The 18800-nt window shown below is 40.0% G+C and overlaps 1 protein-coding gene across 5 annotated transcripts in view; it reads left to right on the top strand.

Moving 5' to 3' along the window:
• Window positions 1–18800, top strand: part of LOC133559197 (arginyl-tRNA--protein transferase 1-like) — a 99985-nt gene that overhangs the window by 19166 nt on the left and 62019 nt on the right. For 2 of the 5 annotated variants that reach the window (XM_061910716.1, XM_061910718.1), the window contains exon 6: window positions 403–617. In XM_061910716.1, the coding sequence (XP_061766700.1) occupies window positions 403–617 (215 nt within the window). Of the gene's footprint in view, window positions 1–402; window positions 618–15212; window positions 15342–16231; window positions 16361–18800 lie in introns of all 5 variants that reach the window. The other 3 variants (XM_061910719.1, XM_061910714.1, XM_061910715.1) reach the window with 3 other exon arrangements.

Raw genomic sequence — 18800 nt, forward strand, 5'->3', positions numbered from 1 at the left:
TGAGACGTTAAACTGTTTTTAACTTTTAACTTTTTTAACTGTTTTTAACTGCTTTTTATCTAACAAATTGTTCTTAGGGTCATTTGTATTTGCTAATTCAATGTGTTTTTTTTACTTCTGTTTTAAATGTTATTTTTTTAGTCCGTCCTTTGCCTTTATTTCTTTGTGGTGTACAGCCCTTTGTTCTTCAACTGTGGTTGTTTTTAATGGGCTTTATAAATAAAGTTGGTATGGTATGTTTAATGTGAATCAAACTACCTTATTTATTCAATATTGCAGATGTTTTTTCCATGTAAATCTACAGACATAATGTTTGCCCTGTACTTATGGAAATATTTGAGAGTGAGTACACCTCCATTTTATTTTTTTTATTACACACTCTTCATTATGTATGACGTGCAGGTAAAGGATCAGATCCCAACCGACCCCCATGTCGGAAAGCCAAAGACTTGAGGAAAGAGCGGCGTCATCAGAAGGAGCAGTTGAAACATAGCATTGTTGGGGTTTCTGCCACTTTGACCACAAGCTACCCTCCTTCTACCCTGACCAACCAGCCCAAAGCTTTGGAAGATTTCCTCACTGAGACGCTTGCTGACAGCTCGTCTCATTGCCTTGAGGTAAGCCATTGGTGGTTTTGGTTCTCTCCATTTTTGTGACATGAATTAAACATTAGCCTGTTGGGAGGTGTCAAATAATTGTTATTTCCCTCTTCCAATATATTTAGCTTTCACCATGTTTGTGTGTTGAGGCAAGCTGGCCAAAGCAGTGTGGAAAAACACTTAAGTACCTGTTTTTCTTCTAAGTGAATAGCTGAAACTCCACAAATAATTATTTTTACAGTGATTTTTGACCACTCCTCTTGACAAAATTGGTGCAGTTTAGCTACATTTGTTGGTTTTCTGAAACAGACTTGTTTATTCAGCATTGTCCACATGTTCTCAATGGGGTTTAAGTTAGGACTTTGGGAAGGCCATTCTAAAACCTTAATTTTAGCTTGATTTAAACATTCCTTTACCACTCTTGACAAGTGTTTGGGGTAATTGTCCTCTTGGAACACCCAACTGTGCCCAAGACTCAACCTCCCGGCTTATGATTTAAGATTGTCCTGAAGAATTTGGAGGTAATTCTCCTTTTTTATTGTCCCATTTACTCTCTGTAAAGCACAAGTTCCATTGGCAGCAAAATAGGCCCCGAGCATAATACTACCACCACCTTTGCTTGATGGTAGGAATGGTGTTCCTGGGGTTAAAGGCCTCACCTTCTCTCCTCAAAGCATATTGCTGGGTATTGTGGCCAAACAGCTAAATACAATATTTTTCGGACTATAAGTTTTTTTCATAGTTTGGCCGGTGGTGCGACATATACTCCCGAGCGACTTATGTGTGAAATAAACACATTTCCATAAAATATAAAATAATATTATTCATCTCATTCGCAGAAGAGACAAAGAAAATGTCAGCAAGCGTCACACACACGTCAGTAATCATCACTTACACGTCAACCAATAAGAATTCGGCGGGGGAGGGTCATGGCAGAAGTGCATTGTGGGTCATGGAATGCTAACTGCTATTTGCTATATGCTACTGCCATAGCTATTAAAGTGGACCATTTCATCGTTGGCGGTAACTTATAAAAACTGAGCAGGGCTGAACAAAAATTGGACTGAGAAGGAAATCATGTACTGCAGATTAGAAGCTGGACGTAGTGAAATATGCAGCAGAAAATGACAAGAGGAAGAGGCGCATATCTTTGGTGTTGGCAGAGTTGTTTAGAAGCGACATCGAGGAAGAAGATTTCATCGGATTTATCGATTAGGAGTGACATATTGTTTGGTAAACATATAGCATGTTCTATATGTTATAGTTATTTGAATGACTCTTACCATAATATGTTACGTTAACATACCAGGCACGTTCTCCGTTGTTAATTAATGCGTCATATAACGTACACTTATTCAGCCTGTTGTTCACTATTCTTTATTTATTTCAAATTGCCTTTCAAATGTCTATTCTTGATGTTGGATTTTATCAAATAAATTTCCCCCACAAATGCGACTTAGACTCCAGTGCAACATATATGTTTTTTTCCTTCTTTATTATCCATTTTTGGGCGGTGCGACGTATACTCTGGAGCGATTTATAATCCGAAAAATACGGTATTTGTTTCATCTGACCATAAAACCTTCTTCCAGAAGGTATTATCTTTGTCCATGTGATCAGCAACAAACTTTAGACGAGCCTTAAGGCAGTGGTTCTCAACCTTTTTTCAGTGATGTACCCCCTGTGAACATTTTTTTAATTCAAGTACCCCTAATCAGAGCAAAGCATTTTTGGTTGAAAAAAAGAAACAAGTAAAATACAGCACTATGTCATAAGTTTCGGATTTATTAAATTGTATAACAGAGCAAAATATTGCTCATTTGTAGTGGTCTTTCTTGAACTATTTGGAAAAAAATACACAAAAATAACTAAAAACTTGTTGAAAAATAAACAAGTGATTTAATTATAGATAGGCACCAGCGCCCCCTGCGACCCTGAAAGGGAATAAGCGGTAGAAAATGGATGGATGGATGGATGGATGGATGGATTTCTACACATAGAAGTAATCATCAACTTAAAGTGCCCTCTTTGAGGATTGTAATAGAGATCCATTTGGATTCATGAACTTAATCCTAAACATTTCTTCACAAAATAAGATATCTGTAACATCAATATTTATCAATCAATCAATCAATCAATCAATGTTTATTTATATAGCCCCAAATCACAAATGTCTCAAAGGACTGCACAAATCGTTACGACTACAACATCCTCGGAAGAACCCACAAAAGGGCAAGGAAAACTCACACCCAGTGGGCAGAGAGAATTCACATCCAGTGGGACGCCAGTGACAATGCTGACTATAAGAAACCTTGGAGAGGACCTCAGATGTGGGCAACCCCCCCTCTCTAGGGGACCGAAAGCAATGGATGTCGAGCGGGTCTAACATGATACTGTGAAAGTTCAATCCATAGTGGCTCCAACACAGCCGCGAGAGTTCAGTTCAAGCGGATCCAAGACAGCAGCGACAGTCCCGTCCACAGGAAACCATCTCAAGCGGATCAGCAGCGTAGAGACGTCCCCAACCGATACAGGCGAGCGGTCCATCCTGGGTCCCGACGAGCGGTCCATCCTGGGTCTCGACTCTGGACAGCCAGTACTTCATCCATGGTCATCGGACCGGACCCCCTCCACAAGGGAGGGGGGGACATAGGAGAAAGAAAAGAAGCGGCAGATCAACTGGTCTAAAAAGGAGGTCTATTTAAAGGCTAGAGTATACAGATGAGTTTTAAGGTGAGACTTAAATGCTTCTACTGAGGTAGTATCTCGAACTGTTACCGGGAGGGCATTCCAGAGTACTGGAGCCCGAACGGAAAACTTTCTATAGCCCGCAGACTTTTTTGGGGCTCTAGGAATCACTAATAAGCCGGAGTCTTTTGAACGCAGATTTCTTGCCAGGACATACGGTACAATACAATCGGCAATACGTAAGTAGTAAAACCTTAAAGTCACATCTTAAGTGCACAGGAAGCCAGTGCAGGTGAGCCAGTACAGGCGTAATATGATCAAACTTTCTTGTTCTTGTCAAAAGTCTAGCAGCCGCATTTTGTACCAACTGTAATCTTTTAATGCTAAACATGGGGAGACCCGAAAATAATACGTTACAGTAATCGAGACGAGACGTAACAAACGCATGGATAATGATCTCGGCGTCTTTAGTGGACAAAATGGAGCGAATTTTAGCGATATTATGGAGATCAAAGAAGGCCGTTTTAGTAACGCTTTTAATGTGTGACTCAAAGGAGAGAGTTGGGTCGAAGATAATACCCAGATTTTTTACAGAGTCACCTTGTTTTATTATTTGGTTGTCAAATGTTAAAGTTGTATTATTAAATAGAGGTCGGTGTCTAGCAGGACCGATAATCAGCATTTCCGTTTTTTTGGCATTAAGTTGCAAAAAGTTAGCGGGCATCCATTGTTTAATTTCATTAAGACACGCTTCCAACTGACTACAGTCCGGCGTGTTGGTCCGCTTAAGGGGCATGTAGAGTTGGGTGTCATCAGCATAACAGTGAAAGCTAATACCGTATTTGCGTATGATGTCACCCAGCGGCAGCATGTAGATGCTGAAGAGTACAGGGCCAAGGACCGAACCCTGGGGAACTCCACACGTTACCTTAACATAGTCCGAGGTCACACTGTTATGGGAGACGCACTGCATCCTATCAGTAAGATAAGAGTTAAACCATGACAGGGCTGAGTCTGACATACCAATTCGTGTTTTGATACGCTCTAATAAAATATTATGATCGACGGTATCGAAAGCAGCGCTAAGATCGAGGAGCAGCAACATAGATGACGCATCAGAGTCCATCGTTAGCAATAGATCATTAGTCAATTTTGCGAGGGCTGTCTCAGTCGAGTGATTTGCCCTGAAACCGGATTGAAAGGTTTTAGATAGATTGTTAAACGCTAAGTGTTCATTTAGCTGCTCTGCAACAATTTTTTCGAGGATTTTCGAAATAAAGGGAAGGTGAGACACCGGTCGGTAGTTTACCATGAGGTCAGGATCGAGGTTAGGTCTTTTAAGGAGAGGATGAATAACCGCTTTTTTGAATGCAAGGGGAACAGTGCCCGAGGAAAGTGATAAGTTTATAATATTTAGCACTGATGGACCTAATAATACAAAAAGCTCCTTGATAAGTTTCCCAGGAAGTGGGTCAAGTAAACATGTTGTTTGTTTTATTCCATTTACACGTTGTAACAATCCTTCTAATGTTATTTCATCAAAACGAGAGAAACTATTTTGGATATTTGCAGTATCCGCCATATATACAATCGTATCTGTGTTACTATAACCCAGTTGTAGCTGGGACGCATTGTCTTTAATCTCCTTTCTAATAAGTTCAATTTTCTTATTAAATAACTTCATAAAGTCATCTGCCGAATGGGTGGAGCTACTGGAAGGAGTCCCTTGTTGGGTTAGCAATGCTACTGTACTAAACAAAAATTTTGGATCGTTTTTATTAATGCGGATGAGATTTGAGTAATAATTAGTTTTAGCTAAGGTAAGCATGCGTTTATAAGTTATTAAACTATCACTCCATGCTTGATGGTGCACCTCAAGTTTAGTCGTGCGCCATTTGCGTTCCAGCTTTCTACATAATAATTTCTGAGCTCTAGTTTCTTCAGTAAACCATGGCGTACGCCTTTTTGGAACCTTTTTTAACTTCAGCGGTGCTATACTATCAATGGTTTCGCACAGAGCGTTGTTAAAGTTGTTAGTGAGGTTATCAATAGAGCCCACATACTTTGGGAACGGTGCCATTACCGAGGACAGTAGGTCCTCCGCAAGAGTCGTCGTTGTGGCAGCATTAATGTTGCGGCTGCTATAGCAGTTATTATTATTATTAGTTTGACGAACATGCGTCTGAACTTCGAATTTTATAAGGTAATGATCGGACAATACTTTAGTATACGGGAGTATTGTAACTTTGGAAACGGTGATACCTCTGACAAGCACTAGGTCTATCGTATTACCGCTGCGATGCGTCGGTTCATTTATTATTTCTGTAAGACCACAGCTATCAATTATAGTCTGGAGTGCCACGCACGGTGGGTCGAATGGGGTATTCATATGGATATTAAAGTCCCTCATTATAATTATATTATCGGCGTGCGTCATTAGATCAGCAACAAACTCTGAGAATTCACTAATAAAGTCCGAATAGGGCCCTGGGGGGCGGTAGATAACGGCCAGGCACAGAGGCAGAGGTGTGGAACATGTCCACAAAAAAATCTAGCTGTCAACACTGAATATTGCATTGTTGCATTTCCTTTCACAGTTTATGAACTTACATTCATATTTTCTTGAAGTATTATTCAATAAATATATTTATAAAGGATTTTTGAATTGTTGCTATTTTAGAATAATTAAAAAAAATCTCACGTACCCCTTGGCATTCCTTCAAGTACTCCCAGGGGTACGAGGACCCCCATTTGAGAACCACTGCCTTAAGGTGTCGCTTCTGGGGCAAGGGCTTCTTTTTTGCATGGTAGCCTCTCAGTCTATGGCAATGCAAAACACGCTTGACTGTGGACACTGCCACATGTGTTCCAGCAGCTTACAATTCATTGCCGACCTGCTTTTTGGTGGTTCTCGGTTGACTCTTGATAATCCTGCCCAATTATCTCTCAGCAGCAGGTGATAGCTTGTGTTTTCTTCCTGATAGTGGAAGTGACAAAACTGTGCCATGCACTTTATACTTACAAACAATTGTCTGCACAGTTGCTATTGGGACTTAAAGCTGCTTTGAAATGGCTCCAAGTGATTTTCCAGACCTGCTCAAGTCAACGATGATTTTTTTCAGATCTGCGCTAAGTTCCTTTGAATTTCCCATTGTCGTGTTTGTAACCGAGTCTAATGACTGCATCACATGAGCCATATTTAAATAGGCTCAGAGAAGTCAACAGGTGTGGTCAATCATTATCACTCACATGAAGTTAAGAGGCCATGCCATGAAGCTAATTTGATTTGATTGTAACTTTTCTTCATCACCAAAATTGATAATGTATGTTGCTGGATGTATACGTTTGACCCAGCAGATTTGGTCACATTTTCAGTAGACCCATAATAAATACATAACAGAACCGAACTTCATGAATGTTTTTGTGACCAACAAGTATGTGCTCCTATCACAACAAAATAAGAGTTGTAGAAATGATTGGAATCTCAAGACAGCCATGACATTATGTCCTTCACAAGTGTATGTAATCTTTTGATATCACTTATAAAGAGCATAATGTCATGGCTGTTTTAAGTTTGGTTGTTTTATGAATTTATTAGGGGTCTACTGAAAATGTGACCTAATCTGCTGGGTCAAAAGTATACATACAGCAATGTTGATATTTGGTTACATGTCCCTTTGGCAAGTTTCACTGCAATTAAGCACTGGTTCAATTTTTGATCACTCCTCTCGACAAAATTAGTGCAGTTCAGCTAAATTTGTTGGTTTTCTGACATGAACTTGTTTTATTCAGCATTGCCCACATGTTTAGGTCAATACTTTGGTAAGGCCATTGTAAAACTTTAATTCTACCTGAATTTAGCCATTCCTTTAACACTTTTGACGTGTGTTTGGGGTTATTGTCCTGTTGGAACACCCAACTGTGTCCAAGACCCAGCCTCGGAGCATATGATTTTAGGTTGTCCTAAAGAATTTGGAGGTAATCCTCCTTTTTCATTGTCCCATTAACACTCTGTAAAGTACCATTTCCACTGGCAGCAAAATAGGACCAGAGCATAATACTATCACCACCATGCTTGACGGTTGGTTTGTTGTTCCTGTGATTAAAGGCCTCACCCTTTCTCCTCCAAACATATTGTTGGGTATTATAGCCAAAGAGTTATTTTTTTTTTCTTCTGACCACAGAACTTTCCTCCAGAAGGTCTTTTCTTTGTCCAAGTGATGTCTTTGCTGTCTCAGGGTCTGGGTGGATTGCTGTCATTGACAGACAAATGAATTCCCAATTGTATCAAAACATATTACAGGAAAACTTAGGCACACCTGTCTGCCAACTGAAGCCCAAGAGAGCATGGGTGATGCAACAGGACAATGACCCATAAAAGTAAATCAACAACAGAATGGCTCAAATAATAGAAAATACGCATTCTGGAGTGGCCCAATTAGATTCCTGACCTAAACTCGATTGAGATGCTGTTGCATGATCTCGAGAGCAATTCACAGCAGACACCCCAATTATATAGTTGAACTGGAACACTCCGTTTCCATATATTTATTTAAGTCACAACAATAGACAGTCTTTTTAAACTAATGCCGCACAAAAAAATATAGGTTTTCATCTTTTTATTGAACACAACATGTAAACATTCACAGTGAATGGTGGAAAAAGTATGTGAACCCTTGGATTTAATAACTGGTTGACCCTCCTTTAGTAGCAATAAACTCAACGAAAAGCTTCCTATAGTTTCAGATCAGATCTGCACAACATTCAGGAGGAATTTTGCACCATTCCTCTTCACAAAACTGTTTCAGTGCAGCAATATTCTTGGGATGTCTGGTGTAAATCGCTCTCTTGAGTTCATGTCACAGCATCTCAATTGGGTTGAGGTCAGGAATCTGACTGGGCCACTCCAGAACGCATATTTTCTTCTGTTGAAGTCGTTCTGTGGTTTTACTCCTATGCTAGGGGTCGTTGTCCTATTGCATTACCCATCCTCTGTTGAAATTCAGATAGTGGACAGATGTTTTAAAAGTTTAGCCTGCAAAAAGTCTTGATGAATTTGGGAATTAATTTTTCCATCGATGAAAGCAGTCCGTCTAGGCCCTGAGGCAGCAAAGCAGCCCCAAACCATGATGCCACGTCCACCACATTTCACAGTTGGGATGAGGTTTTGATGTTGGTATGCTGTGCCTTTTTTTTCTACACATAGAGTTGTGTGTTCCTTCCAAACAACTCAATTTTGGTTTCATCTGTCCACAGAATTTTTTTCTAGTAGTGCTCTTTTGCAGACTTCAATTATGCAACAATGTTTTTGTAGACAGCAGTGGCTTCCTCCGTGGTGTCCTCCCATTAACTCCATTCTTGTTCAATGTTTTACGTATTGTAGATTTGTAAACAATAATGTCAGCTAGTGCCAGAGATTTTTGTAAGTCTCTAGCTGACACTCTAGGATTCTTCTTCACCTCACTGAGCATTCTGCGCTGTGCTCTCACAGTCCTCTTTACAGGTGGACCACGCCTAGGGAGAGTAGCAACAGTGCTGTACTTTTTTGTAGACAGTCTTTCATATCGTGGATACATGGACATCAAGGCTTTTAGAGATACTTTTGTAACCATTTCCAGCTTCATGACAGTTAACATTTGATCTTAGATCTTCTGTGAGCTCTTTTGTGCAAACCATGGTTCAATTCTTCTTGAGAACAGCACACTTATCACAGGTGTCTGTTTTTTAAAGGGAAGGGCAGCTTTTACCAACACATACAGTATGATCTTGTTACATTGATTAGACTCCATGTTGTCTGAGTCCTGGCTCCTGTCAGCTCTTGAAGAAGTCATTAGCCTAGTGTTTCACATACATTTTCCACCCTGCACTGTGAATGTTTACATGTTGTGTTCGTTAAAAAAAGATGAAAACCTATGTTTTTTTCTTGTGCAGTATTAGTTTAAGCAGACATTTTGTCTATTGTTGTGGCTTCGATGAAGATCAAAACACATTTTATGACCAATTTATGTAGAAATCCTAGTAATCCAAAGGGTTCTCATACTTTTTCTTGCAACTGTACTTGCAGCGTGTATATAAAACTTTAATGGAGGGTTTTGAAGTTGTTTTAGAGGGTTCTGAAGATTACAAAGGTGACTCCCGTTCACCCCAACTTGCAAGCAGTTTTTATCACTTTTAAAAGGGGTCTGCACTTTTGGAAACAATCATAATGAAAGACATGACACGGCTGTATTTTTTTAATGCATTCTAACTTGTAAATAAACATGAATAAAAGTCTATTCTGGACATAAAACCTAATTAAAAAACATCCAAAAACTGCCAACAATATTCCATTTACATTTTGTGACTTGAATATAAACCAAGCATAAGGAATATTGTTATAATAAGCGCTAATGCAGACAAACTATTTATAGCGGCGCTACGATCACTAGCATGTGTCCCTATGTTTACATCGAGTGGTAAGCTGCTTCCTCACCTTGGTGCTCGTGGAAGTTAATTCTAAATCATAAGTCATGCTTCTCGCCCTGATAATCGAAGGATGACTGCATTTTTGTTACTTTGACAGCCAATTTAGACCTGGAAATGGCGACACGAAAAGAGGCTTGGTTGCACCCTCTTTTTCTTTGTGAGGATTATGAGTCATTCGTCATCTAAACAGGAATATAACAAGTCAGCATACTGATGTTTTATTATGTTTGTTGACTCTCATGAAGTCTGCAGTGAATAATAATCAGTGATGTTGAGGAACAAAAAGGCAAATATCGTGATTACTTTTTAAATGAATGTGATGCATATGCTTAAAATGATCAAAATACGTAACTATTAAATGTTATTATAAATCTGTCCATTACTATATATACATATATACTCACATCATGTATACAAAACCTTAATAGAGGTTTTTGAATGTTTTTTTAAGAGCATTGTTGACAGAATAGAGTGACTCCCTTCGTCTCCATTGTAAGCGGACTTTTGATTGCATTTATTTTTAAATATAGAATCCAATAAAAAAAGAAAACCATGTTTGCTTCTTTTGCATAAGGCTTGTGAATGATATTTGAAAATTCCCAAAAATACAGTTTCCCTTTAAAAATCCTCAAGAAAAAAAAAAGACGCGTGTTCTTGTCCATCATAATGGTTGTAAACGATGGGCAAAAATCCCCCCAAAATGCAGTTTCCTTTTAAAGTCAACATTTTCCCACATGTGAAGATGTCCATCCATGAAGTGTGAACCACATCAGAAGAACACACGAGCTGAAAAAATAAATAGTCAGAAACAATATCTGTATGTCTGATGCTGCCTTTTGAACTTGTTCTTTTGAATTTTACCCATTAGCATGATTGCTTAAGCATTTACTTTTCTACATTTGCATAGCTATTATAATTAATTTTTAAAAATATATATCTCAGCTGCATTGAGATCGGCTCTTGCACCGCTGCGATCCCGAACGGGATAAGGGTAAATGGATGGATTGAAAATATATATGTTCAGGTTTTACCCAGCAGGGGGCACAATGTTCATATGATTTCAAAGGAAGTCTTTCAAATTCCAGTTGACTTGACACAGCCCTTCCAAATGTACTTTGTTGTTTTTAATTTATTTTTGATTCTCCTGCATCACTAACATAATTATGAATTAAAATGTGTTTACAAAGAAAAGCCTGAATTAAAGCCCTAATGACCATGACAAATGGTGTGGACAAAATGTACTCCATGTAAAAAGTGATCACATTCTTCTGTGACAACTTAACACAGTATTTAACCTAATTTGAACCCATCTAAATAAGGATATTCGGTCTGTCAAATGATTTTTAAAAAATCAGATTATTTACATTTTTGAATTAGTATCTACCATGAATAATTACAGATGATTAAGTTAGCTTAAGAAACGACTCAATGCAATTATATTGTCAGAATGCTTTTTTTTTTTACGTTTTGCTTGAATGCATTTTATTTATTTGCACAAAACTTAGTAACAGTTTTATCTAAAGTTATCTCAGGCTGTATTTTGGTGTGAAACTTACCAGTGAGCGAACCAGTCAGTCTCCTCACTCATTTGTGTACTGACGTTTGCATTGATCTGAACACATGTAAACATTCACAGTGCAAGGTGGAAAAAGTATGTGAGACCCTAAGCTATTGACTTCCCCAATAGCTATTTTTTTGTGAATAATCACGCTAGTGAAATCGTTAATTCTGTCAGCCCTGAAAACATTTTAAAATTACTGTCTATTAGTCTCAGGCAAAATATCTTTGCTGACTGATCTTCATGAAAAATGTATAATTGTTTTCACATTTATGTTAGCGCCAGTGGAAAAAACATTTTAGGTAATGAAACATTCATCATAATCAAATTTACACATTTCTTGTTTTGCTGTTTTCAAACACTATTGAGCAAGGCTGTTGGTGTTACATAGAGTTTTTGTGATAGCCATTAAAAAATATTTTTCACCACTATACAGTTCATCCAGAAAATATTCTAAGCGCTTCACTTTTTTCACATTTTATGTTACAGCTTTAATCCAAAGTGGAATAAATTAATTTCTGTACTCAAAATTATACACACAATATACCTGACAATAAAAATGTGAAAATGTTTTCTTTAGAGATGATTGAAAATGTAATAAAATTACAAAGTTACAAAATCACATGTACATATGTACTCAAATGTGACATCAGGTGCATCCTGTTTCAACTGGTCATTCTTGAGATGTTCCTCCAGCTTAATTCGAGTCCACCTGTTGTAAATTCAGTTGATGCAAGAAGTTGATGCACAAAGTCGAAGGAATTGTCTCGAGGCAAAAATCTGGGGAACTGTTCAGAAAAATATCTGCTGCCTTGAAGGTCCCAATGAACACAGTAGCCTCAATCAATCGTAAAATTGAAATCACCAGGACTCTTGTTAGAGCTGGCCGGCCAGCTAAGCTCGGTGTACGGGGGCAAAAGGCCCTAGTCTAGGAGGTGACCGAGAACTCGGTGGTCACTGTCAGAGGGAGGAGAATCTTCTAGAACAGGGGTCGGCAACCCATGGCTACGGAGCCGCATGCGGCTCTTTGGCCTCTCTGATGTGGTTCAGCTGCACAATCGTTAGTGCAGCTGATTATTTCGGGAGGTTTCCGGATTTTGGTGCCTCTCCCGGACATCACCCGGGGCTAGTAGTCTCCGATTTTCTCTGAGACTACAATATTAAGGGCGTGCCGTGATGGCTTTGCTTTTAACGTCCTCTGCGACATGTCATTGCGCCCGCTTTTACACCATGCTCTCTGCGTGCTGGCCAGACGCATGCATTTCACTGGTTCTGTCACCACACATACGTGATTGCAAGGCATACTTACTCAACAGCCACACAGGGTACACTAAAGGTTGTGATATAAACAACTTTAACTCTTACTAATATGCGCCACACCGTGAACCCACACCAAACAAGAATGACAAACACATTTCGGGAGAACATCCTCACAGTAACACAACATAAACAGAACAAAACAAATACCCACAAACCCGTGCATCCCACCAAACCCTGCCCACCTCAACTGATGCACGAGAGGGGGGGTTTGGTGCTAGCGGGGGTGTATTATATAGCCAGCAAGAGTCAGGGATGCATGGGATTGTGGGTATTTGTGTTGTTCTGTTTATGTTGTGTTACTGTGAGGATGTTCTCCCCAAATGTGTTTCTGTCATTCTTGTTTGGTGTGGGTTCACAGTGTGGCGCATATTAGTAAGAGTGTTAAAGTTGTTTATATCACAACCTTCAGTGTAACCCGTATGGCTGTTGAACAACTATGCCTTGCAGTCGTGTAAGTGTATCTGCGGATGCCACACATAACAAATTACTGGGCTGACAAGCCGTTTGTACATGTTGTAAAAGGTGTCATAGGCAGTGGCTTCATGACTCGCCCTTATCATTGTTATCTGGGTGACCATCAGCAAATAATCGCGAGTATAGTTGCCTTGAGAGTTCGGGATCCTCCCGGAAAATTTAGGTGGGTTGGCATGCGTAATGCTGCCACACGACATTCATATAAAAGTTGCGGGCCGCACTAAAAATACATTTTCTTATCAAGGTGCAGGCTGCGTGTCTAAGACCCCTTGTATACACATAGCACAAAGCAAAAAAAAACTATTTATGCTGTGTTATTTAATTTTAAATTTCAAAAGAGTTTTTTTTAGCTCCCATTGTCTTCTTTATTTTGTGAAACGGGTCAAAATGGCTCTTTGAGTGGTAAAGGTTGCCGACCCCTGTTGTAGAAAGACAACCATCTCTGTAGCAATCCACCAACCTGGCCCATCGAAAGCCATTCCATTGTAAAAAGCTCATGGTAGCCCACCTGTAGGTTGCGAAAATGCTGGTCTGATGAGACAAAGATTGAACTCTTTGGCGTGAATGCCAGGTATCATGTTTGGAGGAAACCAGGCACTGTTCATCACCAAGCCAATACCATCCCTACAGTAAAGCATGGTTCTGGCTGAATCATGCAGTGGGGATGTTTTTCAGCGGCAGGAACTAAAAGCCTACTCAGGATAGAGGGAAAGATGAATCCAACAGTTTACAGAGACATCCTGGATTGAAAACCTGCTCCGAAGCACTCTTTAACTTAGACTGAGCAACAGTTCATTTTCAGTAGGACAACGACCATAAGCTTACCGACATGATATCAAAGGAATGGCTTCAGGACAATTGTATACATGTCCTTAATTGGTCCAGCCAAAGCCCAGACTTAAATCCAGTTGAAAATCTCTGGAGAGGTTTGAAAATGACTGTTCACCGAAGCTTCACATATAACCTGAGGCTGTAGTTTCTGCCAAAAGTGCATCAACAAAGTATTGAGCAAAGGCTGTGGATATTTATATACATGTGATTTTGTATTTTTAAATTTTGAATAAACTATCAAAAAAATACATTGTCATTATTGGGTATTGCTTGTAGAATGTTGAAGACATAACTTCATTTATTCTATTTTGGAATAAGGCTGTTACATAAAAAAGTGTGGAAAAAAGTCAATACTTTCTGGACGCACTATATAAGGTGGTGTCAACTTGCTACAAGTAGTTTATACAATCAAAACATATCTTCAACTGTAAAACTAATTAAAGCTTAAACTTGAGAAATTTGCTTTCATGTATGAGGCCCAACATCTCTGTTTGACCAAGAGAAGTGGATGCCAAGTAGTCATTTGAGACTGTCCCTCTTAGGTCCAAATCAAATAAACTTCAGGTTCAAGCTCCTATCCTTTCCGCCATGCAGACTCAAACGGTACAGCCTATTCAGCCAATAAAAGCTCCTTGCTGAATAGGTGGTTAATGAAACGGCCCAGTGTCCCAGCAAATGTAATTCATTTTCAGTTTGTGTGACATTAGATACAGTCACTGTTTTTCTTTCTTTGATAAGTCTGTCTTGTTCTTCCCAATAAATACTGAAAAGCATACGGTGTATGGATATACTGTACTCTATACAGTTTATAGAAGGATGTGTATTAATCGTATTGGATTTTTAACATGCGTGTTAGTAATGAAAATTACTTGGATGGTTGGACCATTACCTTAAAGGACATGATAAATCACCTAAGTGCCACTTTCGATGTGGCAAACTTTGTTTTCTGTCAGTACTTTTTTTAAGATGGTATTTGTGGATTATGTTGCAAATTCATAAAACATGTAACACACCTGTCTCTATTTTGTTTTGGTTCCCTGGTAAGTCTGCAACACAGCAGACACCACTAAGAACAGTAAAGAACAAAGCTAAAGGCTCCAAGAAATAATTTTATTTTTTGCGATTTAAAGAGAGATGTGTTTGTGTGAGTCCCTCGTGCCACACTAAATACACCACTGTCTTCTCTTTGTTGTGTTTACTTTTTTTTTTTAGGGTCTTTGCTCTTTACTTTACTCTCATTTGATGTTAACCATTGTCTGCCCGTATTCTTTTTGAAGGTGAGGCTAGTGCGCTCCAATCCCCCTTGCCCGCAGTTCAAAGCCTCTTTCGACGCCTCCTACCAGGTGTACAAACTCTACCAGATGGCCGTTCACAAGGACCCTCCTGACAAACCCTCCGAGAGCCAGGTCAGGGGTTTGTAGGCATAGGTCAAGCTGCTGTTGGCCTTCTCATAGCGGTTGGGAGAGGATAAACATGCATCCAGAGGGACTTCAAAAGGATCTCTTCTGTAGTGTTTTACTTTTCATTTTAATAATATTTTAATGGTTTATTTTTTAATACAGATTTGCACCTGCAGAAAATGAAATGCTTTTGGGGAAATAATCTAAAAAGTTTATATCAATGAAAACCATTAGGTTTCACTCTAAAATTGCAAATACATGGCAAAGAAAGGTAATCCAAGAGAAAATTTTGAGGAAAATGTTTCCATACGGCATGGTTGAGAGCAGTGTTTCTCCAGGTGTCTTGAGTTGGCCTTCAGTCAGGTAGGACTGTTAGTCTGGTCTTGGTTGGGGGGGGGGGGGGGGGGGGGGGGGGGCAGCTTGACAGCCGAATTCTTCAAGCTTTCACATTTTAGTTTCGTCAGTGCCCTTTTTATCACCCTAAATTCACGATAGAAGTTTGCACACGACAGACAACAGTTTCATTTGTTGGTGTAACAGATTAGGCACCATGCTTGAGTAACTTTCACGGCCGTGTTAACCAAGGTTTATCAATTTGCTGCTGTCAATTTGACCTTTCGGAGATGCTTCATTGAGAGGGGTCTCAAGGCTTTGGGTAAGTCATATTAAAGCTATGCACGAGCCTCATCTTCAAATTGCCTGTTATCCAATTGTTTGAAAACTTACAGTCTACTAGAATTATATTGTTTGGTTTCATTTGTTCGTCCCTTTTGTGTAATGGTAAAATCAGCCAGTGCCTGCAATAACCACTAACTAGGAGACTGGAATGATCTCCCCAAAAAATATTATTTCAAATTGAACCTCACTGTTTTCCCCCTCTACATTTGTGCTTGAAGGTGAGGCTCGTAGCAGTCAGCTTTGAGGACCCACAATTCACTGCATCCTATGAGCAGTCTGTGGCGCTGTACGCTCGCTACCAGATGGCCATTCATGGGGATGACCCCAGCGCATGTGGTGAGAGTGAGGTACTGCATGATTTCTGTTCTGCACTGCCAATAGGACACACCAATTACCAGCCATTGTCACCTGGAGCAAAAAGCTAAATTTTTGCTAAATACTTCGGTGTAGCGGTTCAAAATGCTAACATTGACGACATGCAGTGCAGTGTTCACAGTGCTTCACTTTTTCCACATTTTGTTATGATACAGCCTTATTCCAAAGTGGAATAAATAAATTTTTCTCATCAAAATTATTCGCTCAATACCCCATAATTACTATGTGAAAAAGTACATTTTAAAAATCTTGTAAATTTATAAGAAAAATAAAAAATCACATGTACATAAGTATTAATAGCCTTTGGTCAATATTTTGTTCATGCACCTTTGGCAGCAATTAAAGCCTTAAGGTTTTTTTTAACATGCTACAAGCTTGTCACACCTATCTTTGGGCAGTGTCACCCATTCCTCTTTGCCCATTCCGTTTTGCAGCACTTCACAAACTCCTTCTGGTTGGATAGGAAGCGTCTGTTTTCATCCAGGATGTTTCTGTATATTTATGCATTCATCTTAGCCTAGTCTGGGAGATGACCACGATGGTCACTCTGTCAGAGCTACAGCATTCCTCTCTAAGGAGAGGAGAACCTTATAGAAGGACAACTGTCTCTGCAGTAATCCACCAATCGGCCTATGTGGTACAGTGGCCGGACGAAAGTCATTTTGTAAGTAAAGGATTGCCAAAATGCACCTGAAAGATTCTCAGACTTCGGAAAACAAAATTCTCTGGTCTGTTGAGACAAAGATTGAACTCTTTCGTGTGAATGCCAGGCATAATGTTAGGATGAAACCTGGCTCTGCCCATCATCAGGCCAATACCATTCCTATAGTAAAGCAACGCTAGGGCAGCATCATGCTGTGTGGAGGTTTTTGAGAGGCGGAAACTTGAGATTGTCAGGGTTGAGTGAAAGATGAATGCCACAATGTACGAGGACATCTTGAATAATAATCAACGCTTCTAATCCTACCTGACGGAGCTTGAGCGGTGCTGCAAAGAGGAATGGGCAAAAAAGAATGGGCGCAAACCCTCAAAGATAGGTGTGCCAAGCTTATGTTGTCTGTCTATCACAGTACCCATTGAGAACAGACACTGGCTTGACCACAACGCGTATTCGTGACATCATTTTGAATCCAAGCAATAGTCTGTAGAATTTTGAGAACATAATGAATTAACTTCATTTTGGAATAAGGCTGTAACATAACAAAATGTGGAGAAAGCGAAGAGCTGGGAATACTTTCCAAATGCATTGTAGAAGCTACCCTCTGAACAGCTTTAGATAACATGACAAGCTACTACAAGGACAATCAACTGAAAGCTAGCCCAGCAACGACCCCAAATATCTTATTCCACCTCCGCAATCGTGAAGTCGGTACGAAACTGTCCTTAACCTGAAATGATGTATGCCTGAATCAGTGTAATAACCCGACGTGTTTTGGGGTAACTCTAGATCGAACACTCCTACAAACAACACATTAACAAAGTAAAAGGCAAAGTGAGGACAAGGAACAACATCCTATGGAAACTTGCAAACTCATCATGAGGTGCTAATGCTTCCACATTGTGGTCAACTGCTCTTGCACTATGCTACTTGGGGCGGTATAGCTCGGGTGGTAGAGCGGCCGTGCCAGGAACTTGAGGGTTGCAGGTTCGATTCCCGCTTCCGCCATCCTAGTCACTGCCGTTGTGTCCTTGGGCAAGACACTTTACCCACCTGCTCCCAGTGCCACCCACAGTGGTTTAAATGTAACTTATATATTGGGTTTCACTATGTAAAGCGCTTTGAGTCACTAGAGAAAAGCGCTATGTAAATGTAATTCACTTCACTTCACTATTCTGGTGCGGAGTATGCCTGTCTTGTTAGGTAGAGATCCTTCCATGCAAATAAAGTTTACATTGTCCTCAGTGACAGCTGCAGGTGCCTACCGCATCCCTCAAACCAGCAAATACTGACAAATAATGATGTTGGCTAGCCTCCACATCCAGGCCAACATCACTCCACCTGAAATCAACAGGTGTGTAGCAGGCATAACTGTACGTAAGAGGTGAGTTGAGGACACTCGCTACCCCTGTCACTCCAACGAACCAGCCCAAAGTCACCTGAAGTAAAGGAAAAGCTTTCTCCGCTCAGTCCAGCGACTTTCTCAGTCCTCTCTAACAGCCAGGTTAGCATTGTGGCAGGAAAAACGCATTGCAAACCAACACTTAGCAAAACTGCCAATGCCAGTCAAGAACTAGCACCAGGTCTTAAAACTACATGGAATACGTGGAAGTCGTTCAACTGACTTCGCACGGGCATTGGCCACTTCAAGACCAACATGGCTAAATGGGACTATGCTGATGCAACAGACACATCCTGCGAGTGTGTACATCTGAACAATGCATGCAACACCTGTTGAGCTGCCCACTCCTGGG

This window comes from Nerophis ophidion, linkage group LG09, assembly GCF_033978795.1.
Source record: "Nerophis ophidion isolate RoL-2023_Sa linkage group LG09, RoL_Noph_v1.0, whole genome shotgun sequence".
NCBI classification, from domain to species: domain Eukaryota; kingdom Metazoa; phylum Chordata; class Actinopteri; order Syngnathiformes; family Syngnathidae; genus Nerophis; species Nerophis ophidion.